Raw genomic sequence first — 24,815 nt, 5'->3', positions numbered from 1 at the left:
ACTCCACATTCAACCTTAAAGCTTCACGGAGCTCACCGCACCCTGTGTAATAAGCCTGCTACAGTCTCTTCTGTTATTCTGTTTACCTGTGAAAAACTTCTGGGTGCAACCTGTGAAGTTGAGTTTGTGATCATGGGTCCTGACCCACAGTTTGAAAAACCCAGGGAGAGAGCTGGGCAAGAATAAAAGGGATTTCTGTGGCTTCCACCATCCGGTCGCATTGCGTTTTTGTTCTGGTTTAGTTATTTATTTTTTAAAGTCGTTTTGAACTGTGATTGTCCAGGGAAGGTATTCCTCCTCCAGCTACTCTGCCGGGTATATCTACTTTGCCCTTGGTCTCTTTTCAGGCTTAGCAAAGGAGAACAGGAAAGGCTGTAGTCGAGGATGACCTGGGCAGGTGGTAGTCCTTGTTGTCCAAGTGTGCTCGCACTAATCCCTCCCTTCTATAAATTGCAATATTTAACTAATCCCCCCATGGCTATTTGTGTGTCAGCTTCCCCACATGTGACAGACAGAACTTGTCTTTGCGTGTTTGCATCTGCGGCATCTAGCTCGGCGGCTGGTGCGGAATAGTGACTCAACACGTGCCCGCAGGTCGGGGCGCACCAGCTGAGTTGGCCTGCCCTCGCTTTAACGCGGACCCCGACTCTGCCAAACCGAGAGCCACGTGGCTGAAGTCTGGCAGCTGGCATGCAGCACTGGTATGAATCTGGATCTGCGGTCACTGCGTGAGGCCGGCTTGCTTTACAAGGAAAGGATCATTCCGGATCCAGGTTCTGGTCCAACTCTACCGCTGTTCTCCCGAACCCAAATGGAAAACTGAGCTTGAGAAGTATACGTGGACTGATGGGACATTATGAAAAATGTATCAGACTTTGAGCGCATGGGAGCTTTTAGAAGGATTGTAATACGCAGCATAGTTCATAAATAATAGAGCCCCTGAAGACTGGGATTACTATTGGAAGAAGATGAACCTATTATATCTTGTAATTGTACCCAAAGACTATACATCTTAGCTAGGTAGAGGGTAGAGGATAGGGGTATTTACATATATTTATATGTAATACATGGGAACACATAGAGCTGTGGGTGTATATAAGTATATGTGTGTGTAATATATATCGCACATAAAATTGCCCCTATTTACAATAAAGCTGAGAACTACCATTTTAAGGCCTTATGTTAACAAAAATGGATTTTTGTTTTAGTTCAGGACGAGTGTAAAAGAATGGCAGAGTTTAGTGCATTTCTGAGACCTACTGAGTAACGTATATGTGATTAAAAAGAAATGAAATTCTGCTGGAGTGTTTGAATAACCTCTTTAAACAACAACAAAAACATTTTATTTTATTTTTTTAACTTAAATAACTGAAGTTCAGCACGTTTCACCGAAAAAGGCCCAGGAACACTGCCTCAGTACAAGAAAGATCAGGCTTCGCTTGCAACTTGAGAAATTTAAGAGCGCCGTAGGAATGCATTTTTACTAAAAAATGTTGCTAAATTCACGCAGGCGAATGAGGAGCGGCCCCATTTCTGCTCACCTGGGAGAAGATTAGACTGCGTTTCCCGTTAATCCAGGGTCAGGTGTGTGTGTGTCCCTGAGCGCACACAATAGGCCAGGTGACCTTTCGGTCCCGCCCAGCCCTGCAAATTCACCCTCGTCCCCGCCCCCCTTTGAGCGGGCCCTTCTGCACAGTGGCCAGGACTCCTTGTCCTCTTACCCTGCAGCTGCCAGCTATTTCAGATGATTGTGACCACTTTCTAAGACCTAATCTAAACTTAGAACCACTTCATCAGTTCCCAAAGGTTGTTCCGTAGATTTTCACCTGGGTTGACCGCATGAAATTGCCATTTTTTTTTTTTCAGGCCCAAAAGGTTGAATGCATTTCGTATGGGCTACCTGTCGTTCAAACTAGATCAGCGTTTTATGCTGATCTCGTATTTTGCTTTGACTGTTATGTGTTATTTTTCTTTTTTTTTTTTTTTTTTCCAGCAATTGGGAGCAGTAGCTTCAGCCCAAGACCAACTCACCAGTTCTCCCCACCACAGATTTACCCTTCCAAGTAAGATGTATTTTCTCTCAATAAATGCCTTTTCTGGGTAGTCTTTTACCTTATTTCAAGTCATGTTTTGTGCCCACATGTTCCATCTTGATTTAAACTAAAGTGCATTTCACAGAGCCGTAAATGTGTTGACACAAATTTCTTTTGAGCGTCACCTGGAAGAGATACTGAAGTATTTCAGTACTTTGTGTATTGTATTTGGAAGTTATACTTGAAGAGACCGTCCTTAAATGCAATTTGTGATATGGTTGTTAATCAGTTACCTTGCATGTTTCCATCTAATGCATGGGCTTTCTATTTTCTGTCATTTCTGACAAATAGCAGACCATACCCACATATTCTCCCTACCCCTTCCTCACAAACTATGGCTGCATATGGGCAAACACAGTTTACCACAGGAATGCAACAAGCCACAGCATATGTCACATACCCACAGCCGGGACAGCCGTACGGAATTTCCTCATATGGTGAGTAATCCCGTTACTTCAGTGGTGGGATCTAATGGGCATACCTGTGTGTGGGGACCTAAAGACTGCCATCTTGGGCCACTTTAGAAGGTGTGATCACCTTTTGTGTCTAAATTCTTCATCTGATTGTTTTCAACGAGCCTTGTAAGAAGCGGGGCTACTTCTCTGGAAGTCGTCAGTGGCAGATAGATTGCGTGGTTCGTATGCCGTCTTGCTCTCCTTCCCCCCCCCCCCACCCCCCCGGCCCCCATTGGTAGCTCAACTTTTAATTTGCTGCTTGAGCACTCGGTTGTGGAATCCAAAGCATTTTAGTGCATATTTGAGATAAAACTTCTGTGAATGAAGTCTTTTAGGGTAAAGATATGTTTCCTATTTATCAGATGCCTAGCTGTGATTAGGGAAGTACAAACAGAATTCAACAAATCCTTGCTCTGAACGAGAGGCTGGTAGTACTTTTAAATTTCAGCATTATCAACCATTAGGAAAAGTGATCTATATATCACAGCTTGGGCTGCCCTTTGAAGGGGCAAAGCAGGAAACCTTTAAAGCTCACATCCCTATTTGTTCCTTCCCACCTGGAGATTACCTTTATCTTGGTGTAATTTAACTCCATTGTTAAAGGGTCAATACCTGTAAATTAAAAATAAATCCAGCAAAACCCCAAAGTTTAATTTTAAGAAATCTTAGAATTTCAAGATACCTTTTCTTCAATTGAATTGCAATTGCAACTTTAAACACATTGCACTTTGTTTGAGTAGGAAGAAAGTGAATTATTAACATTTCCTTAAGGAAAAAATCTAGCGATCAAGAAAACGTACATGGAAGCTTGGAGGAAAGGACTGATAAAATAAATAAATCTGTGCTTATAGCAGTATATTGAAAGAAATAATGTTCTTTAAGCATTTCATTAATAATTAGAAGGCAAGTTACTTTATTCCTTCTTTATTTTCTATCTTTACCCCAAACCAAATCGACTATATATAAATTTCTTATAAAATATACCGAAATTAAAATGTAAATTATATATGATTTCACCCTTTATGGTTTCATTTCAAAATTACCCAGAACTGAATGTTATTTAGCTAGGTTTTTTGTTTTTTTTTTTTCTAGCTAGGCATTTTTAAGCCAGATTTTGAAAAACAACCATAAGATGGGCTTCCTAGAATTGTCTTGCATTTCTATAACTTTTATGCAAGATTTCTGAAAATAATGTTAGATATAGATCAATTTTATCTGCCATCAACTCTTAACCAATTCTTGTGCTAAATGAGGAAAAAGGACCTCGGATTTGAATTCCATAGCTTCAACACTATGATGTGAGTTGAGGCAGTCCCCGGTTTATATTCTCAAAATGTATTTGTAACCTGATTATTTGAAGTGTAAATGTATCTTCCGGTGCAATCAACGTGAAAGTGCTGGAGGCCTACCAGGCCTGCCAGGAGGGGGTGCCCTTCATGCCATTGCCTCGACTGCCACTCACACAGCTCCTCTCTTGTTCCTTCTCCTCTCCATTCAATTATGTTAGGGCCCTTTGCCACTTTCCGGGCTGTGGTCTAGGACCCTTCCAGTACTGAACCATTAGTGGATGTCCCTATTGTCTGAGATAATTGTTCCAGGAGCAGAGATTCTGAGGTTCAAATCAGAACTGGTAGAGTGAGGATAGGGATTTTAACGAGAGAGGTGGGGGTCGGGAGATGGTAAGGGCAAGGCTCCGTGTCAAGGGCTTTGACCCCAGGGCCATCTGTGCTTATAAATCTCCTGAGTCCTCAGCATTTTCCTGATCACTGTCTTCCTTCTCTTTTGGGACCTTGAGTACAAAGAGATGCTCCCAGTGCTTCTGACCAGGCATTCTATTTTTTCCTGGGCCAGCGCATTGAAAAGTACGACCGCCATCTCCCCTCTGCTTGCTTGTGAAGGAAGAACACTTAGGTCAGGGTTTTTAACTGCTGATAGTCAAGGTCCAGATGGTCTTAGAAGACTTTCTCCCAGGACTTGTGCCCCCTGGCTTTTTACTTAGACCCTGTAAGAAAAGCTAGGCAAATCTTTTCATAGTGGGAATAATACATCAGTGGAGAAGAGAGCTTAACGCTCTTCTCTGGATTGGCATAGAGCCGAGCAGTATGATGAGTTTGCAGGCTTGTGGGTGGAAGCCCCGGAGACAGGTGCAGCTGAGGGGGTTTTCTACCTCTTCCTGCTTTTCCTTATCTGTTCTCATCACAAAGATTGAGCCTCTAGGCTAACACCAGAGGCGGTACAGGAAGACTCAAAGCAGATTAATAGAACCCCCAATGGAGACAGAGCAGGGGGAAATCCCTGTTGGTGACCACATGGAAAGAAAGGGAGTTTCTTGAGCCATCAAGCCACCTGGCCGGGTCAGGTGTCTTTCCAGGGAGCATTGATAAGGACGGGTTGCTTCTTGGTTTGGGATTGCCTGTGCGGGGAAAAGTCACATTTTGTTAAATGTTACGCTTCTCTTAAGACATAAATGTTAAGATCATCATGAGGCTATGTAGAGATACGCCAGGAATTACTGTAGGCTCCCTCAGCCAAGAGTCAGATTCTTCCACTGCCTCAGGAAAGTTACCTAACTTCATTCTACTGATGAAATTCCCCTAAAATGGAAATAAACTGTGAGACTACTGTGTCTTCTAGATCCCAAAGATATCATTTATCTTAAGTGCAAAGTGAAATTATTCAAAAATGTGGATTCGCTTGGCAGAAGACTTGCTCTCTTCCTTCTGTGGAAATTAAGGACCCTTGTTAACTTTCATGACTGTCTTTAATTACAATCCAGCGCTGAGCCCTGCACAACAATACTGCCAAACCCAAGTCCTAAAATTCGGATGTCAGCCTGGCATTCTGGGAAGTATTTGGAGGCCACAAACACATGATTTTTATATTACAATGATAAAAAAGAAAGCGTACTTTAGGCTACACTTAAAACAATAATATTGGAATAAATACTTGAAACTATAAGGGACAGAAAGGGAATTATTGGTCAGCTTTACTTGTTTGTAAATCACTATGCTGTTCTATATGATACAGTCCTTTAATATCCTCCTAGCTTCGTGCTTACTTTCTGGTGGGATCGGGTAGTTGGGAGGAGATTTTCCCCTGTGTTGCTTGGTTCTGTGCCCAATACTGTTCCCTCTGACTTCAAAATGAATTGAGTGCTAAAATCATCTTTGTGGCAGAAAGAGTAAAGAAAAAAAGGAAAAAAATGGCTGTGAGCCTAGAGACTCTAATCTCCTCTTAGAAAAGAGAATTTTGATTTTTGACACTAATCTACACAGTGACTTTTAGAACAATCTAGTTGAAGTTTAATTATGGCTATTACTGGATTCTAAAGGAGATCATCTTTTAACCTCTTATAAAACAACAAAACTAAATCTAGAAATCGTATCACCGGAGTTAAATTTTATAGAAAAGGTAAATCGGAAAAACAAAGGACAATGGGAATAGTCGCTCAAATCTGTAGTACTCCTGTTTTGTTTTGTTTTGTTTTGTTTTGTTTTCATTGAAGTTCTAGGTTAGGGTATTTCACTCTAAGCTTGCATACCTTTGGTTATTGAGATAATATCGGGAAGCATTTGTGACTGAACAGTTGTGGGAATGTTTGGGGGGGTGTTTACCAGCTTTTGAAATGAACATATAGATAAGCTGTCATTAACTGATTTAGGTGCATTGTGGGCAGGCATCAAGACTGAAGGTGGATTGTCACAGTCTCAGTCACCGGGACAGACGGGATTTCTCAGCTATGGCACAAGCTTTGGTACGCCTCAACCTGGACAGGCACCGTATAGTTACCAGATGCAAGGTCTGTATACACACTGACACTACCCTTTTGATTAATCCTGGAGTCCAGTAGTTACCTTCTAAAGTAGAGCCCTGTGTTCTGTGTAGGTAGTAAATGGTGATAGAAAGTGACTGGGCTTAGAGGCAAGATCCCTGGTTCTGCTTTGGCTCATCACTTATTCTCTGGGCCTAAATTTCCATATTTATAACCTCAAGGGGTCAGACCGAATCGTCTCTGAAGTTCTTCTCAAAAAGCTCTAACATTCCGTGTGACGTTGAAGTTTTCCGCCTCTGCCTCTATCAGTTTTAAAAAAGGAATGACAGGGGCGCCTGGGTGGCTCGGTTGGTTGAGCTTCCGACTTCAGCTCAGGTCATGATCTCACAGTTTGTGGGTTCGAGCCCCGTGTGCACAGAGCCCGAAGCCTGCTTTGGACTTTGTGTGTGTGTCTCTCTCTCTGTCCCGCCCCTGCTCATGTTCTGTCTCTCTCTGTCTCAAAAATAAATACAAACATTAAAAGAAAAAAATTTTTTTAAATAAAAAAGGAACGACAAACCCAAAGTTATAATGTAAGAGGCTGGAGTGTGATACGTGCTAAAACCGCTGGGGTGTGGCATTACCAGCCAACCTTTTTAAAAGGGCTGTTTTCTTCACTGTCATTATCGTAGCTCTAGAAGTACAGTATGTGATATGTGTTAACTAAATGACCTACCAATGACCAAGAGATTAAATTGACAACCACTCAATGCATCTTCAAGATACTGCTTCCAAAGACCAGTCCCTGGGCTCTAAGTTTGAAACTATAGACCAAACATACCGCAAATGCAGGACAGATCAAATAGCTGAAAGTTTAACGCTCTCAATACTGGTTTCAGGAACACACAGGCGTAAATGTAACTGGCAGATTATTGTCATGCAAATGTGTCTGTAAAATAATGGAGGTTCTTATAATCTAAATATTCTCCTAATATCTTTTCACTACAAATCAGTTTAATCCCATTCAGCCTCTTAATAATGGTGCCAAGCCACAATTCAGTTAAATCCCTTATCACTACTTTTTGATTGAAGGCATTCTTTTTGTAGTTTTTATCTCTTTTATATCTTTTATTCTTCATTACGTTAAAATAGTTGTTTATTGCAAATAAATTAGAAAACAAGAAAAATATTTCATATTTACTATTATGACTTTAATATTCTTCCAGATATGTAGTATTGGACCATATTGTATAATATAATATTGCAACCTGTTTCTTTTCAGTAACAATATATTGTCAACATATTTTCACATCAATAAACTCGATTCTATAGCATCATTTTAATGATTGCATAGTTTCATATATATATATCTTATTTAATAATTCCCATTTTGTTAGAAGTCCAGAGCAATGCCATGAATATTTTATGTGCATTTTTAATTATTTCCTTTGAATAAATTTAAGCCTGAATTGCTAAGTAAATTTTTAGACTCTTTTACAGATTTGTTATATATTTACACAAGGGCTGTGTATTAGTATGTACACATTGGGTAGTATCTTTCTTTTTTTAATTTTTCTTTTTTTTTTAATTTTTTTTTTCAACGTTTATTTATTTTTTGGGACAGAGAGAGACAGAGCATGAACGGGGGAGGGGCAGAGAGAGAGGGAGACAAAGAATCTGAAACAGGCTCCAGGCTCTGAGCCATCAGCCCAGAGCCTGACGCGGGGCTTGAACTCACAGACCGCGAGATCATGACCTGGCTGAAGTCGGACGCTTAACCGACTGCGCCACCCAGGCGCCCCTTTAATTTTTCTTTTTAATGTTTATTTGTTATTGAGAGACAGAGAGAGACAGAGCACAAGCAGGGGAGGGGCAGAGAGAGAGGGAAACACAGAATCCAAAGCAGGTTCCAGGCTCTGAGCTGTCAGCACAGAGCCCGACGGCGGGGCTCGAACTCACGAACCGGGAGATCTGGACCTGAGGCGAGGTCGGTCACCCAACCGACTGAGCCACTCAGGTGCCTCTGGGTACTATCTTTGTAAAAATTGTCATTTTAGTAGGTACAAGATTTTATTACTATCATATATATTTTTTAATTGAGAAGATAATCATTTTTTTCTTCCATGGCAGTGTTTTTCTTTGTCTTATTATTTCTTGTATTAAGATTTGTAAACTTTTATAATATTTCATAGGTAAACTTCCAGCTTCTCATTTTTTAAACTAAAATGTAATGGGACCAGATCTATTAATCTTTTCACACTTGTTTTTGCCTTTGGTATAAAAATACCTGAATTATAAAATTCTGATATATTTGGTAGCTACAAAATAAAAGTTGGCTTACCCCAGATAATATGTGTTGTTAGAGGGATGTTACTTATATGCCAGATTCCAGAACTTTAACGCTCCTCAAAGGAAGAATTATGTTCCTGCATGTGCTGATTATTTGAGTAAAGGGATAAAAAGAAAAAAAGAGTTGAAGAGATCGTGTTAATGAATTCAGTAGTCCTAGACTGTAGTAATGAGATGAACCATAACGCAGACAAGGCCTGTTTGCTTCTGGAGCTTGCGTTTGTCAAGAACAGAGTCTTCTGAGAACTATGGGAGAAAAAGATAAGGCACCACAGCCTCTTCTCCATAGAGAAGCAGGTCCTAAAGGTCGGAAGGAGGCATGTGAGGTTTCTCGAGAGAGGAGAGCTTCCTCAGTGCGTGTGGTTCCTGGGCCCAAGCCCGTCTGCAGCCTCTTGGTTACCCATCCACAGTGAGCTGAGCAGAGAAGTTTTAAGGGTTTAGAAACTTTTATCGCTCCATAGTAAATCTCAGGTTGGTTAAATCAGGTAATAATTCTAAGAAATGGGGCTTACACCCTCTCTCGTTTCTTTTTTCATTTCATTCCTTTGGTAATACCTTATTGTATTTTGCTAAATTGTCAGTCCTGGAAGGATTAGGGGGAAAAACTAGTCTTGCAATTTCGGAGAGTTTGAGAGATAACATCCTTGAAAGTTATCTTTATTCTTACTCTAAGATCAAAAGCTTATACGGCCGAATGAGTTCCTAAGAGGGCTAACCGACTGTCAGAGTATAAACATAGTGTGAGAATAGAGAGAACGTGGAAATGAAGGAGGAGGAAAGAAAGTTAGTTTGGAGAAGGAAAACTCTTGATTTTAAAAAAGAAATAAAGAGGAGAGCCCGGGTGCCTCAGTCGGTTAAGCTTCTGACTCTTGGTTTCAGCTCAGGTCGTGGTCTCACAGTTCGTGAGTTTGAAATGCACTGACAGCACAGAGCCTGCTTGGGATTTTCTCTCTTCCTCCCTCTCTGCCCCTCCTTCGCTCCCTCTCTCCTTCCTTCTCTCAAAAAAAGAAAGACACGTGCAGTACCAAATATAGCATTGCCTCTCTACCCATATTTTCCATTGCATCTGGGCATATTGGATATCGCATTAAAACTTCTTTGTGTTTTTGTGCAGCCTTTGGTGGGATGGCCTTTCCAGGGGGATTTCAGAACCCATTTTCCATGAATGAGATATTATTTTATATGGGTATTTCTATAATGGCCCTTGACTCAATTTTAGATGATTAGATATAATATGACTTTCACATATCAAGCCAGATAATTATATGCTATTAACTTGAAACATGCTAGTGTGGTGATGGTAATGATATATAATATGCTATAAACCTCTTATGGCCAGATTTGGATAAATACTGAAATTCTGATTAATAATGTATTTTTATAAGTATCAAGTGTATTATGAAAAATGCTTCACTATTATTAAATGATATTGTGTATCCAGTTGCGGGAATCTATTAGTCTTTGAGTGTTTTTTCAGTACATCTTTTTTTAATATAAAAATTTTTATAATGTCTTAAATTATTTTCAACATTATCCCAATTATTTGATCCTTAATGAATAACAGCGATTTCTGCTTAGATCAGTCTTAGAGCTATTAAACATTCTTAGAATCCTAGGTGAAACTCTATGTATTTTAGTGGTTTGGGAGTGTTTTACCTAGCTTTTTTCCCCACGATCTTTTCACCTTTAAAATATAAGGTATGATCATCAGTTATTCAGAGATTTAGCTACTAGGATTTCATGATATTAAAATTTCACAATTCTACAAGACATGTTCTAGTAACTCAAATGACTCATAAACTGAAACGTCTTATGCTTACTGTGTTATGCTGATTCATTGAAAGAAACTTTATGGTGATCACCTCTTGGACAGATCTGCCTCCATCAGGCATAGAAGGGCTAGACTAAAGGCACGGTGACACCTTGCCGTCTGGTTAATGGAGTAGGTTCTAGGGGCACCTGGGTAGCTCAGTCCGTTGAGCATCCGACTCTTGAATTCACCTCAGGTCATGATCTCATGGTTCATGAGTTCGAGCCCCACATCTGGCTCTGCGCTGACAGCGTGGAGCCTGCTTGGGATTTCTTTCTCTCTCTCCCCCTCCCCCACTGGCTCTTTCTCTCCCTCTCTCACAATAATCAAACTTAAAAAACATTGTGTAGGTTTTAGAGTCAGGTTGCCTGTTGAATAGCCCTGCCATTGCTGTCTGTGGGCCTCCACAGGGCTTGACCTCTCCACATCTGCCCTTCCTCTTCTCTCGGGTGGCGATAATATTATATACTCTAGTAGTGGCGGAGTGAGATTTAATTGGGATTATCCAGGTAAATCACTCTGACCAACATGTATGTAGCCCATGGTAAGAACTGAAATGGTTGTTTTCATTGTTACTGCTCTCGTGGTGGTGGTGATGTGGTTCCTATTTATTACTTACTAGTGGTGTTATTATTTAAAAAAAAAATTAATGTTTATTTTAGAGAGAGAGTGCAGGGGAAGGGCAGAGAGAGAGGGAGACCCAGAATCCGAAGCAGGCTCCAGGCTGCTGCCAGCAGAGAGCCCAACGTGGGGCCCGAACTCACAAACTGCGAGATCATGACCTGAGCTGAAGTCGGACGCTTAACCAGCTGGGCCACCCAGGCACCCCAGTAATGTTATTACTGTCCAGCTTTCTCAAATACTTAAATGCTCACTCCCATTCGCAGGAGAAAAAAAAATATATGTGCAGGCATATATATAAATTTAGTATATACATTATATACTAAAAGTATGTATATATGCATATATAAGCATACATATATATGTGTGTGTATATGTGTACATATTATAAAACCAGCAAAGAGAACTCTAAGAACCCAATAACCATATAAGCATAGCAAAAAAAAAAAAAAAAAAAAAAAAATCCAGATCTAGCTAATGTCCTGGCAAAAAGGAAAATCACTATCAACACAGATCAGGCTGTTTGTACATGATCCAAAAATTGGTGGAGAGACCAGAAGAAACAGCCAGGGACCTGAAGAAGAAAATCAGAAGAGAGAAACGGCTGTGCTGCTGACGTGGGTGGCAGACGTCGGGGAGGAGAAGTAGTGAGTGCACAGAAGGGCTACTGTGAAAGACAGGAACTTAGTTCTGCCGTGGTGGGAAAGAAGGAGGCATCATCCGAGTGCTCGCGCCTCTGTAATCCCTCAGTCATAGCTCTACTTTGAGCAAGAAGAACTGGTAGAAAAAAGAGAAGGCAGCCGCCACATAAACGGCAAATTGTTTAGTTCAGAAATCAAAATGAGGAAAGAAGATAGGAACGTGACATTCTGCTACACAGAGATGGAATTCTCTAGTACCCGTGCAGCAAAACGGTTAATGTTCACGCTGCAGGGATTAGTGCTGAGGGCTGTTGTCTCCATCCATGTGAGGACCGTGAACGATGACTTCAAGGGATAAACCTGAAAACGCCAAAGGATGTGTCAAAATGGAGAATGATTTTAGAACAGTCAGACCCTGCTATGTTGTAGTGCACTTAAATCATAGTACCAATAGGGAAGCCTCTCAGAGAATGCTACAACAATATAAACTATAGTTGCCTATAGTGTATATATTCTTGAGGGCAGATTTGCTCTTTAGATAATTGAGACCTTGTGTCACACAAATTCATATATAAGTGTATACCAGCTCTAGGAGAAAGCTTTATAGAAAGTGCACTTCTGAGTGCAGTTTGTACTTGAACACTTTTATGACACTTGAGGAACAAAATTAGTTGGTAATTTGTGGGTATTTGCCACTTCCAAGCCTTGGGAAGTATGCCATACATGCTGCCCGTGTTTGGTCCAGGGGATCCTTCTGGATCCTTCGAGCTCCAATGTTCAGCACTTCTGTTGTGGTAGGCTTCTGTGGATCTTGCACGTGCCTCATTTTAAGACAAACAAGGGCTGAATTTTTGTTTTCTTTTTTTTTAAACTTTTTTTTTAACGTTTATTTATTTTTGAGACAGAGACAGAGCATGAACGGGGGAGGGTCAGAGAGAGGGAGACACAGATTCTGAAACAGGCTCCAGGCTCTGAGCTGTCAGCACAGAGCCCGACGCGGGGCTCGAACTCACGGACCGCGAGATCATGACCTGAGCCGAAGTCGGCCGCTTAACCGACTGAGCCACCCCGGCTCCCCTGAATTTTTGTTTTCTGTGCACTGATAATAGCCCATGAAGTAAAACCTCATGGATTGGGAAGTCTGATTGCTTTCCCTTTTGCTGTAAGGTCGCTAGAAAATTCTGTTTCTGCTTTAGTGATCTCTTTTTGTACATCCAGTGAAAGTTTGGAAACAAGTTTAAGAGAGGACAAGAAAATGTTTCTGTTCATAGACCACTGTAGGGTTCACCCTGAAGAGGTAGAATCCTTGCTTTTAGCGTTGATACTTCCCTGCTCCCAGGGTTAGCCTTCGTGTTTCTGGAAGACGTTTTGGAAGGGTGTGAGGAGGTTTCCCTTCACAGGCCATTGACAAACTTTATGCAAATGGGTTAGCCGAATGGATGAATATGTATGGAAAACGGGTCCCTGGCGACCCTGGGTCAGTTGTGCAAGTGGCATAGACAGTGTTTTCAGTGCTGCTGGCCAAAGGGCCCCGACAGCTAGAGTGAGGCGTGGATGTTGTGTGTGCGTGTGTGTATGCATCTGCGTGTGTGAGTGTGTGGGGAGTGTGAGTATGGATGAGTGTGTGTCCATGTAAAAATCCTCTTAGAAGAAACTGCTTCAGCCTTTTATTTACTGACCAATTTCACAGAATATCTGCCCAGTTTGTCACACACTAGTTTTTATTCACTTTTTAAAAAAGTTTTATTATTTCTTTGTTCTGAGAGGGAAAGTATGAGCCGGTGAGGGGCGGGGGGAGAGAATCCTAAGCAGGCTCCGTACCAGCGGCGTGGAGCCCTAAGTGGGGCTGGAACTCACGAACTGGGAGATCATGACCTGAGCCAAAACCAAGAGTCGGACGTTCAACCGACTGAGCCACCCAGGTGCCCCATTGACTTTTTATGTATAGGAAGCAACTGACCTGAAATCGAACTTTTACTTAGATTTTTTTTAATGCACGTTCCAGAGCTATTGCTGGCACCACCTTTCATTTACCCCCACGTTCCACACAATATAGGCTCATAGTTCCGTCTCCCACAGAAAACAAGAAACTGTGTTCGTAATTGTGAGGCTGAGTCACATGAAGAAAATGACATTGTGTTTGGCAATTTATTTAAGGTAAGGACATGCTAAAGACTTTCATGCACGAAAAAAATAATAGATTGGGTTAGAATTAGCTGAGCCTCAGCTTTGAGGAAAACCCAGCATCCCATAATAACTTAGTTCTATTAATTCTAGATGGTTGCAAGTAGTGATCCTCTTTACTCATCTCTTTATCTCTGGTGTCTAGTAATAGGTCTAAAATAGATGAATTTTTTTTAAAGGTGGAGGGGTCGATGCCACAAAGAAGATTGAGATTAAGACTCATCATTGGGGCGCCTGGGTGGCGCAGTCGGTTAAGCGTCCGACTTCAGCCAGGTCACGATCTCGCGGTCCGTGAGTTCGAGCCCCGCGTCGGGCTCTGGGCTGATGGCTCAGAGCCTGGAGCCTGTTTCCGATTCTGTGTCTCCCTCTCTCTCTGCCCGTCCCCCATTCATGCCCTGTCTCTCTCTGTCCCCAAAATAAATAAACGTTGGGAAAAAAAGATTCATCAGGACCCTAGTTCCCTTCATTTGAAGAAGTGAATTTGGAAGTTAGCCTAATAAAAATCTTGGTTGGTCTATGATCATAGTTTGCTCAAAGCAGTCTTCCTTTGTGTTTGTACTTCTAAAATTTTTTTTTTTCAACGTTTATTTATTTTTGGGACAGAGAGAGACAGAGCATGAACGGGGGAGGGGCAGAGAGAGAGAGGGAGACACAGAATCGGAAACAGGCTCCAGGCTCTGAGCCATCAGCCCAGAGCCCGACGCGGGACTCGAACTCATGGACCGCGAGATCGTGACCTGGCTGAAGTCGGACGCTTAACCGACTGCGCCACCCAGGCGCCCCCCGTTTGTACTTCTAGAAGGGCCAGTTGAGGGCATCACAGAATGGGAGGTGGGGGCATACAGTGCCTTTCTGATTGTTTCTGAGTGTTTTACCGCCCCCAAACGGCAATTCAGTGTGGTGCATTCGTTTCCTTCTGCACTGGATCTGCCATGATAGATAGGAGGGGCCACACAGACACACACGCACGGAAACTGGAAGGCTCTGGAAACTTCGCTTTGTTTATTTTCCTTAGGCTTTATTGCTCTCACTTAGAGAGGAAGATAACCCAAGTTCTAACTGCCTCTTTGTATATTATGTTGTTTGTTCGGTTAAAGAGATTGGGGTTCAAACCAGTGAGAAGACACAAAGGAGGGCAGGGGGCTGAAGAGTGCATGGCAAGGGGAACCACTGTGCACCTCTCTATGCCTCACTTCTCTGGGGCTCGTGATCCAGTGGAAGTGATCTAATAACAACCCAGTCAGCGAAACTGTCCTTATTTCCTTTGTTCTGCCTGTCCACAGCTTCTCACATATACAGCCGAAGTGTTTCCGTGTATGAGGCATTTAGAACCTCAGAACTGCTTAGCAAAATGTTCTCTGAAAGGTTTTTTCGTTGTCCGCAGGCCTGACATTTTTCACAAGGAAAATTAGCAAACTCCAAGATGCGTGACTTTCAGAAAATGAATCTTAAACCTTTTGTTACAATCTGCGCGACAAAGCACTTGAGATTTGTACTTCTTGACGTACAGTGACACAATACAGGTCGAACTGAAGAATCGCTCTTGGAGCCTGCAGCGATGTTCACAATTTCTCCCTGACTTCTTTGCCGGTCTACTCACATTTATATTTTAGTTCATGGCCTTTTTGCGTCCTAGAACTTTTTTTGTGCCGAAGGTGATTTTTTTTTTTTCAACGTTTATTTATTTTTGGGACAGAGAGAGACAGAGCATGAACGGGGGAGGGTTAGAGAGAGAGGGAGACACAGAATCAGAAACAGGCTCCGAGCCATCAGCCCAGAGCCCGACGCGGGGCTCGAACTCACGGGCCGTGAGATCGTGACCTGGCTGAAGTCGGACGCTTAACCGACTGCGCCACCCAGGCGCCCCGATTTTTTTTTTTTAAGTAATATTCCATTTCGTTTCTTTTGGCATCTTGTGTTATTTCAGCTAATGGGTACTGAAAATGGTATCAGATTTTTTTTTGAAATCCAGCTGCAGCAGTAATCAGTGGTCAGCCCCAAATGTATTTTCTATAGGAACTGTTAGAGGATATAGAAATAGATCAAGAAAGGTAAACGTAAAGGCTCTGCAAGCTTTATTACCTAAGTGAAAAAAAACGCTCTTCGGAATATAAAAACTATTACCGGGATAAAAAGGAAAGCTTGGTCACTTAAAATCCTTCTTGTAGGAAAGGGGGGAAACTTTGGTTTTAAATAACCCATCTGGCCTTCAGAGGCTTTTCCCCGGGGAGTTGCACTAACTTCTGCCACATAGATCGTGCCCGATGATGGACATAGCCCATGGCAAAGAGGCCAGGGAAGGAAAGCAAATGGACTTCTGTGAAAATACACGAGGGACAAAGAGCATCCTGCTCGCGGAGTAAGTGCTAGGAAACACTCTAAAACATGGGGAGTACAGACAGGCCCCAGCAGGTTCCAGCATTCTTGTGTGGGCTGGGATTCTGGTTTTTAATGTGAGTCCTTGTTCTCTGTGAAGTAGACCTTTGACCTACACGCCCCCCTTTTCTTTCTTTTTTTTTTTTTTTTAAAGCGTTTTGAAGTTAGAGCGGGGCAGTGTTGTCCAGTGAAATCACACAGAAAGCTTCGATTTCATATTTTAAACCGTGGCCTTTATCAATATGAACTCTAGTCTTCTTCATATGCTAAAGTAGTAGGGATTTATTAACGAAGGTTCTGCGAGGTTGGCTTATTTTTCAAATACGGTTGCTTAGCACCTATAGAACTGGGTGGCCCACACAGGGTCTTCTAGCAAGACTGTTTCTTGTTTTTTACGGTTGATGAGACCACTACCCTTTCTCTGTAGGAATCCCTGACACGATCAAGAGGAAAGCAAAATCTTTGTGATATACTCTCTATGGGCAACGTTCTATAATTTGCTTTTAAAATGGCTTCCTAGCCTAGAAGAGAGCTATACGGAAGAAGCCTTTTAGAAAGGAGGTGGTTTGATTGCACGTTTATTCGTTAAACGTTTCAGGTACCTTTGTCGCAACCGTTGGTATGTCTGTGATGTTTATGTAACCAGAAGTTACGCCCACTTCTCGTAACCTACGATTTGCTCTCAATGTGTCTCAGTCAGAAAATCTAAAAGGTGGATTTGGCGTGATAGAGTGGAAGACGGTGACCTGAAAGTGGAGACAGTTGGTCATTCCCTTAGAATCCTTGTCCAAGAGAGAAAGCAGCGTTCACTCTGCTTCTTGGAAAATGAGGAGGATGTCTGCCTCAGCTACCTTATGAAGCGATGTTGGAAATAACCAGAGATGATGGAGGTGGAAGTGCCAAAATATAAATGGACTATTAAAAAAAAAGAATATTATTGCATTCTGAATATGAAATTTCTCATACGCAAGCGAGACTCTTAATTTCGTTAACATACCCACAATATGCCAGTACCTGTGCTCGCAGCAGCCTCTTAGGAGGCCCATATCTGTACTGAAAGGTCAGGGTTTTGTCAGGATGTCCTTGTAGTATGTATAGGGATGGGATATTCTTCTTCCATCTCTGTGATCCAGTAAGATTTTATGAGGTGTTCCAAATCCATGATGCTGAATCGGTTTAAAATCTTACTTGATGTAAAATTCTGGATTTTCTTTTTGGAGACTGAGAAATATTTTACATCCTTCCAGAAGAGTGCTTATAAGTCCTGCAGTTAATTTTCTTTCATTTAAAGTAGTGACTGTAATCTAGTGTTTAAAGACAAGTCTTAGGAGCGCCTGGGTGGCTCAGTCGCTTAAGCGTCCAACTTTGGCTCAGGTCATGATCTCACGGTTCGAGAGTTCGAGCCCCGTGTCAGGCTCTGTGCTGACAGCTTGGAGCCTGGAGCCCGCTTCGGATTCTGTGTCTTCCTCTCTCTTTGTTCCTCCCCCGCTCGCACTGTGTGTCTCTCTCTCCTCTCAAAAATAAATGTAGACTAAATATTAAAAAACAAATTTAAAGATGAGTTTTTATACATCATCTAGTTTAAAGAAAAAAGTAAAGTGTGTATTCTCTAGGTAAAACCTGAGAAATAAGCTGAGTTATTATTTTTTTTCCTTTCCCTACTCTTCTTTTTCATCACTGGGCAAGTGAGGAAGTTGAGAGACTTTTTTTCTTTTGTGATGTCTGTTGGACTTCAAGCTGCCCTTCCAAACTGCCCACAATCGCCACCACCAACAAAAAGAAAAAAAAAAGACTCATTAAAAGGTTTCCATCTGTTCCTACACCTGATTCTTTAGGTCAGTTCTATTATTACTGGACCCTTTGGTCACCACCCTGGACGAAAATTCTCTAGCGCCAGTTCTGTCTCCCACTTGAGCCTGGAGGAAACCCTTCAAAGGCATGAATCAGCCATGGTTTTTCCATCTCCATGTGAGGCAGCAGGATAAACACAACACAGGAATCTAAGGAACGTAGGTCAGGATGAAAACAAGACTAAGGAAGAGGCAAATTATGTGGCTTCAGTTAGTGCACTGGAATCCCCAGAAAGGGAAATCGGTGCAGAGAGGAATAGTCAGGGAAAGCTTATTGGAAAGCTAGGACTTGAGCCAGGTCTTGAAGGATGGGAAACAGGGACTGGTAGAGGGAAGCATTAAATAAGAGTAGCAGGAATGAGTCTGTTGTGTTTCCAGGATCACAGGGACCCCATCCTGAACTAACATGGCGGACTGTGGATGGGGGAGCTTGGGCCACGGTATGGGCAGCAATATCCTTCCCTTATCCTTCTGTCCCAAACTCCCATCTCCTTTCTGTAGGGCCAGTTACCTACACATATATATCCTTGAGTTTATGACCACTTCCCCCCACCTCCTTCACCCTTTAACATTTCCTGTGTCCCAGTATGCTCCTGTTGGAATGTTCAGAATTTAGATTCTTGGGTTTTTTAGTTAAAGAATGCCATTTCTTTTTCCAAACTGTTATTCTTTTCTTAAAGGATCGAGACACTTCTCTCACCTACCTTTAGTCCCTCACCCTGCTTTTCTAAGAAGCGTTCACTCTCTGATCTTCTCCTTTGGGCAATTTGTCCTCACTGCCTGCCAGGAATGCACTGCCTGCTTTTTCTGCACAGTTGTGTTTTCCTTCCCAAACTTACCAGGTGTTTTCGCTTCATTCACTTGAGCAGCTTTGCCTCTTAGAGGTATTCTGAAAGGAAAAATTTTTTTTCAGTGTTCTTTTCTTTCCCCTCCCTGACCAAAAAAAAAAAAAAAAGAGAGAGAAGTATTGCTATGATTTTTTCACCATAGTAAACTATTTAAATAGAGAAGATTTTCCTCTTAATGACTGGGTAAGAAGGTTCCCCCGCCGCCATCCTGCTTGGAGCGTAAATTCCTAACTGTACCAAGAATAATCCTGGACATTACTGGAGCGTCACTTGCACCCCCTCCCTGCCAACCTCCTTAATTAAGAAATAATGAGTTCTAAGTGGGAATTGCTTCTGCTTTGGGGAATTTTTGTAATACTAACATTACATAAAATATAAAGCATCTTACTACAGAACATTTCTGCTTTCTCCTTTACCTAGAGGTGACTTTTCGTGTAAAGTCATTTGTCTCTAGGCAGGAGGAGAAAACTTCTACTTTATTTTGATAAAGGAATTCTGAATATTAAGCCTGATTCTGTGACCTAAGATGAAAGTGAAGACTCCTAAATCAAATAGAAACTCTCTGCAGATTGAACCTAATGGACAAAGGAGGTCTGTTTTTTTGTTTTTGTTTTCGTTTTGTTGGTCGTGTCTTGCCCTCCCTCGCCTCCAGCGTCCGTGTTCAAGCCCGCCATCCGGCAGCCCTCGACACAAATGTGCCTCTCCTGCTGGGCCTGCCCCGGGTAGGAGGGGGGTTTTGCGGCTACACACCAAAACTTTCTTGGGAGCACTGTGGTTGTGATTTTGCCTTTGTGGTGTTCTGAACTGGTGAAATTCATCTGGCAGTGTTGGCACCGATCTGCATCAGATCAGCTATCAAGGTGGGACCCTGTATTCCCTTTACGAGCTTTAGCACAGCTTAAGGACCCCAAATGCCCCAAACAGTCTCTGCGAAGCTTCCCTTCTATAAATGCTTGACGAGCGTGATTACTTTCTTAGTGGAAAAAGAAAGGCTGTCCTGGTTAAGTGTTTCTGAAGGAGCTGTGAAAACACCTACTGAATTGGAACAAAACGTAGTGGTCCTAAAAGTCAGGTACTGTAGGCGTTTGATAAACCTGTGGATTTTCAGGGTAAAACCCTCCCCTTTCTCCCTCAAGGAGACAGTAATTTCATGTCCAATGAGGGGCCTAGATGTGCGCTTTTTTTAACAAGCATCTCCTGATGATCGCGTGGCAGTTAGTTAGCCATATGTTCAATATGTTGGTTAAAAAAATTCTTTTTAAGATCTTGCCCCCAACACCCCATGCCAGCCCCGATTACTTTGTGCACAGTACATATACCGTAGAGATTAGAAATTTCGACACTGGGGCAAGACAGCCTGGGATTGAACCCCAGCTCCGTCGTGCCGTTTATGTCTTCTTCAGTTTGTTCATCTGTAAAGTGGGACGTAAGCGTACTCACCTTGTGGGGTGGTGGTGAGGGCCCAGTGAGCTGTAACATGTAGAATGTTGTTTTGGGGGCCCAGCTCAGAGTTACCACTCAGTAAGTTTTAAGTGCTATTATTCTTTTTTTTTTTTTTTAATTTTTTTTTAACGTTTATTTATTTTTGAGAGAGAGAGAGACAGAGCATGAACGGGGGAGGGGCAGAGAGAGAGGGAGACACAGAATCGGAAACAGGCTCCAGGCTCTGAGCCATCAGCCCAGAGCCCGATGCGGGGCTCGAACTCACGGACCGCGAGATCGTGACCTGGTTGAAGTCGGACGCTTAACCGACTGAGCCACCCAGGCTCCCCTAAGTGCTATTATTCTTATTATTTGCTTTTCTTAATCCTATAGAAAAGGAGAATGAATTTCAGAACTTCTTACAAAGCAATAGAAAATAGGTAAGAGAGGACAAGAGAGCATTGTGTAGACTCTCAAACCGCACAGAGCTATTTTTGAATTTCAGTTTCACCCCATGAAAGCTGTATTATTTTAACCTAACCCTGTGTGTCCTTATTTGCAAAATGAGAATATTAATACTCCCTATAGGATCAAGGTGTGGTGGGGTGTAGATAAAGCAGGTAAAAGATGAACACATTCCCAACACACAGTAAATGCTCAGTGGACGTTGTCTTTAGTGTTACTGTATGGGGTAATACTGGGGATATTTGTATGGGTTGACTACAAATAATTAATTATATAAGCTCTAAGTTTCTTTTTAGCCTATTTAATAGGGGAAGGACTAATGAGCTTAAACGTAAGTGGTATTTATTAACTTGTATCAACTTGCTAATTATTAATTAGCTTAAAATACTGATTCATAAGTCATGATACTATAAACATATTTGTGTACATGTTATATAAAATTATAATTTCTCTGAAAGTATACATTACAGAGAAAGAAAGAAAGCAAGCAAGAAAGGCTCAGTAATCTAGCCTTAGGAGGAAAGAGAAGAGGGGAACTCAGGGAAGGTTTTTCTGAAGAAAAGGGTTTCTAGTTGCTGTTGAGTTACGAAGTTGATTAGAAATTAGGACCGAATGGGGAGGAAGTAAGAGGTGCAAAGAATAGCCTTAAGAGAACCACATGTCGCTTCATTTGTGTCAAGTCAGGCTGGAATGTGTATCTGGGTGAGTTGGGTTGAGGTTACTGGGAAGAAACCAAAGAAGTCTAAAAGATAATCTGGAGCCAGACCAGGGTCTAAGAAATAAGCTCTGGTAAGGAGTTTAAATTGTATCCTGAGGGCAATAGGAAGCCACTAACAATTACTTTTTTAAACAGGGAGGTGAGAAGATCAGATATGCTCATTAGAGAAAGTATTCTACCTTTGTGGAAAATGAACTGGAGGGGGCCAGAAGATGGGCAGGAAACCAGTAAAGGAGGCTGTTGCAGAAATCCAGTGTTGGTGGCCTGGACTAAAAGTTAGCAGCTCTCTTTGCCTGAGTCCTCCACGAAGGCAGGTGGGGCAGCCCTATAGATCCGATTCTGGTGGTGAAACGTTCCTATTGCCTGAGCCCGATTCTCTGGTGTGTCCACCTCTCCCTGAAGTAAGTCAGACCCTTTTGGAAGTTGCATTAAGTCTCGGAGGCCACAGGAGTGCCATTAAAGCCTGTTTCACCATACTAAATGGAATGGAATCTCAGCCTGCAGTCAGCCAGTAAATGAATATAACTTATGTTGAATTCCAGCTAATGTACAGTCTTAGAAGTAGCATTAAGTCTGGAAAGTCACTTGGGTACCATTTCAAGTACTGAACTGTGATTTACTTGGTCATACCTCAGTGGCCAATACGTGCCAATATAGCTTCCATGGCCCTTTCTACTTTGTTCCAGGGAATAACTTATGGAATGAAAACATCCATTTTTAAAATATATTTTCTATATCTTACTTTCTTGGTGGAAAGGGATTATTGAGGTCAGTATTTATTGTTCAAAAATGTGTAGTATAAATGAAAGTAACAAGTCATAACCCCAAGTAATGTTTCCTATTAAATGTATATAATAAAGTCAAAAAACGGTATTGATATTCACACACTTATCCAGAAGAAATTGAAATTTTATTTTACAAGGAATGTTTTAAACTCTCGTTGTAAGTTTATATATAATATATATATATACACTTTATATATAATATCAATATTAATGAACTGTTCACTGATAAATACCTAAATAGTGAGCCACATGCCCATGTAGCCCAGAGCTTACAAAAACAAAACTGATGTCGTCCTGGGAAGCCCTGTGAGGTCCCAAGTATGTCCTAGTCATCCTTTTATCCCCCTGTAATTATCGCCATGAGTCCAGTATTTAATATACGTTTAAACCTTTGTGATTGTCACGTGCTAATGAACATTAATATAGAAAGCTTATCTGAGGCCCCGATTTTTGCAGGGGAGTCGGTATTAGGAGTGTGAGAGCTCTCTGCTTCTCCGTGTTAGATGTTATGGGAACTTTGAACAATTGGTATTCCTGAAAGGCACAAATAAAGAAACCTCAAATATGAGTCTGTGTGATACTAAATGTGAAACTATCTTAGGAAATATTTTCCCTTAATAAAAATAACAAAGCCTTGGATCAGGTTTTCAGAGTTCAGAGATGTTTGATAAGTAAGTAGGAAAAGAATTTTAGATATGCAAAGAGATCGAGTCGTATTTAGCTAGTTTGGGAAAGTGAAAAGATACATAAATGCAGTGGAGAATTTTAGAAATGTTTACTGAAGTAAACAATAACTGTTCCTAACACTTGTGTGGTGCCGTAGACTGCCCATTGTACTTTCCAATCTGTACTTTCCTCATCTGATCTGTTGAAGAACCTTACGAAGTCTACTTTTCACAGTTAGGGAAATTCTGTCTTAGAGGGGTTAGGCGATTTGTCAAAGTCCAAACCGCTCGTAAGTGATGACGGGAAACCCTGTTTTCTGACTCGCAAGGTAGTACTTGACTGTTGAGTAGCAAATAAATCATTGGCATATCTTCACTACCACATCATACCTGAAGGCGTCTGCGAATACTTAGTTCACACTGAAGACTTTATCCTTGAACTGCCAGCACGTTTATTGCCTATACCATTCATTTGCCATAAAATTTTCATTTTTTTGAAAAAGGTTTCTCTGTTTACAGAAGCAGCACAGCTTCTGGGTAGAAAATTTTAAAATGTGCACTGGCTTCACGAACATTATGTGGCCAATGGTTACACCCTCCCATGGGTAACAGTTCTGAGATTTTTGTGCTTTTAAAAAATTTTTTTATGATTTTAAAAATATTTCACATGAACTTACCAAGCCATTTTTTTTGTTTTCGTTTTTCCTTTATCAAAATAATATGAAAAAATTGTCCATGTAATTCAGCATTATCGTAACACCATTGCAATGTCTTCAGAGGGTTCTGCTTTCTGAATCACACCTGTTAGGGACATAAGAATGCTTTCTAGGTTTTTTATTGGAAACAACACTGAAGAACACCTTTGCTAACTATCTCTTCGTATAAGTCCACGTATTTTTTTTTTTTTTATCTTAAAGTGAATGGCAGTACAATTGCTGTTCAAAAGTTACTTAAATGTTGACCAGAGAGCCCAGCCAGAAAGGCTGTGCTTATTTGGATTCCCATTTTGCAGCCTATGAATCGCATTTTTTACACGTTTTCCAATCCCTGATCTTTTCAAAACTCTTTGCTAATATCACCAAAGGTAGTATATTGTTGCTTTGAATAGTTTCACAATAAGATGGTACATAAAACGAGGGCGGGAACTGAGGTTTGCTTTCGTGTTTGTATCCTGCACGGTGGCAACTATTTATTGTTGAGCACATCTACGTAGATGTTCTGCAAACAGAATGTTACCTAGAGAGCACACGGAATACACAAAACATTGATCACCTTCCTCTTTGATTCTTGTCTTATGAAGGACTTCAGGAGTTGCCATTGTTCTTTTGTGAAGTGAAATAATGAGCTTTTTCGGTGGGCCGTTATAATGACAAGAACAAGTCTGAAAGCATTTCAAGTTCTCGAAAGTAGCATTGTTGTTTTTGAGCTTGCAAGAACTTTCAAGATCATCTCATCAGATCCCATCATTTTACATGATGTACATTTAAAGCTATGAAAAAATCCTGGTGCGTTTTACAAATTGAAATGGAAAGTTCAGTGACTAATATTTTTGCACAGATGTATCATTTTGTCCCCAGTTTATATGTTAACGTCCTCAGAAATTCAAACCTCTTTACTCTTTAATCCTTTGCAGTACGGTGAAAGTAAGATTGTCAACTATTTCAAGAAACGATTTTGTCACGGCCATGGATTCTGGTTTTAAAGATAAACCAAGTGTGTTTGCAATGAACCTCAACTCTGTTTTATCTAAATAATGATTTCTTATGGGCACATTATTCTGCA

At 41.3% G+C, this 24,815-nt stretch overlaps 1 protein-coding gene across 6 annotated transcripts in view; it reads left to right on the top strand.

The window, feature by feature from the left end:
* Window positions 1-24,815, top strand: part of EYA1 (EYA transcriptional coactivator and phosphatase 1) — a 220,537-nt gene that overhangs the window by 84,787 nt on the left and 110,935 nt on the right. For 5 of the 6 annotated variants that reach the window (XM_047842334.1, XM_047842331.1, XM_047842329.1 and 2 more), the window contains 3 exons: window positions 1,994-2,063; window positions 2,385-2,530; window positions 6,210-6,347. In XM_047842334.1, coding sequence (XP_047698290.1) covers window positions 1,994-2,063; window positions 2,385-2,530; window positions 6,210-6,347 — 354 coding nt within the window. The remainder of the gene's footprint in view (window positions 1-1,993; window positions 2,064-2,384; window positions 2,531-6,209; window positions 6,348-24,815) is intronic. The other variant, XM_047842330.1, reaches the window with a different exon arrangement.

Source organism: Prionailurus viverrinus, chromosome F2 (assembly GCF_022837055.1).
Source record: "Prionailurus viverrinus isolate Anna chromosome F2, UM_Priviv_1.0, whole genome shotgun sequence".
NCBI classification, from domain to species: Eukaryota; Metazoa; Chordata; class Mammalia; order Carnivora; family Felidae; genus Prionailurus; species Prionailurus viverrinus.
This window is presented reverse-complemented; position numbering and strand designations above follow the sequence as displayed.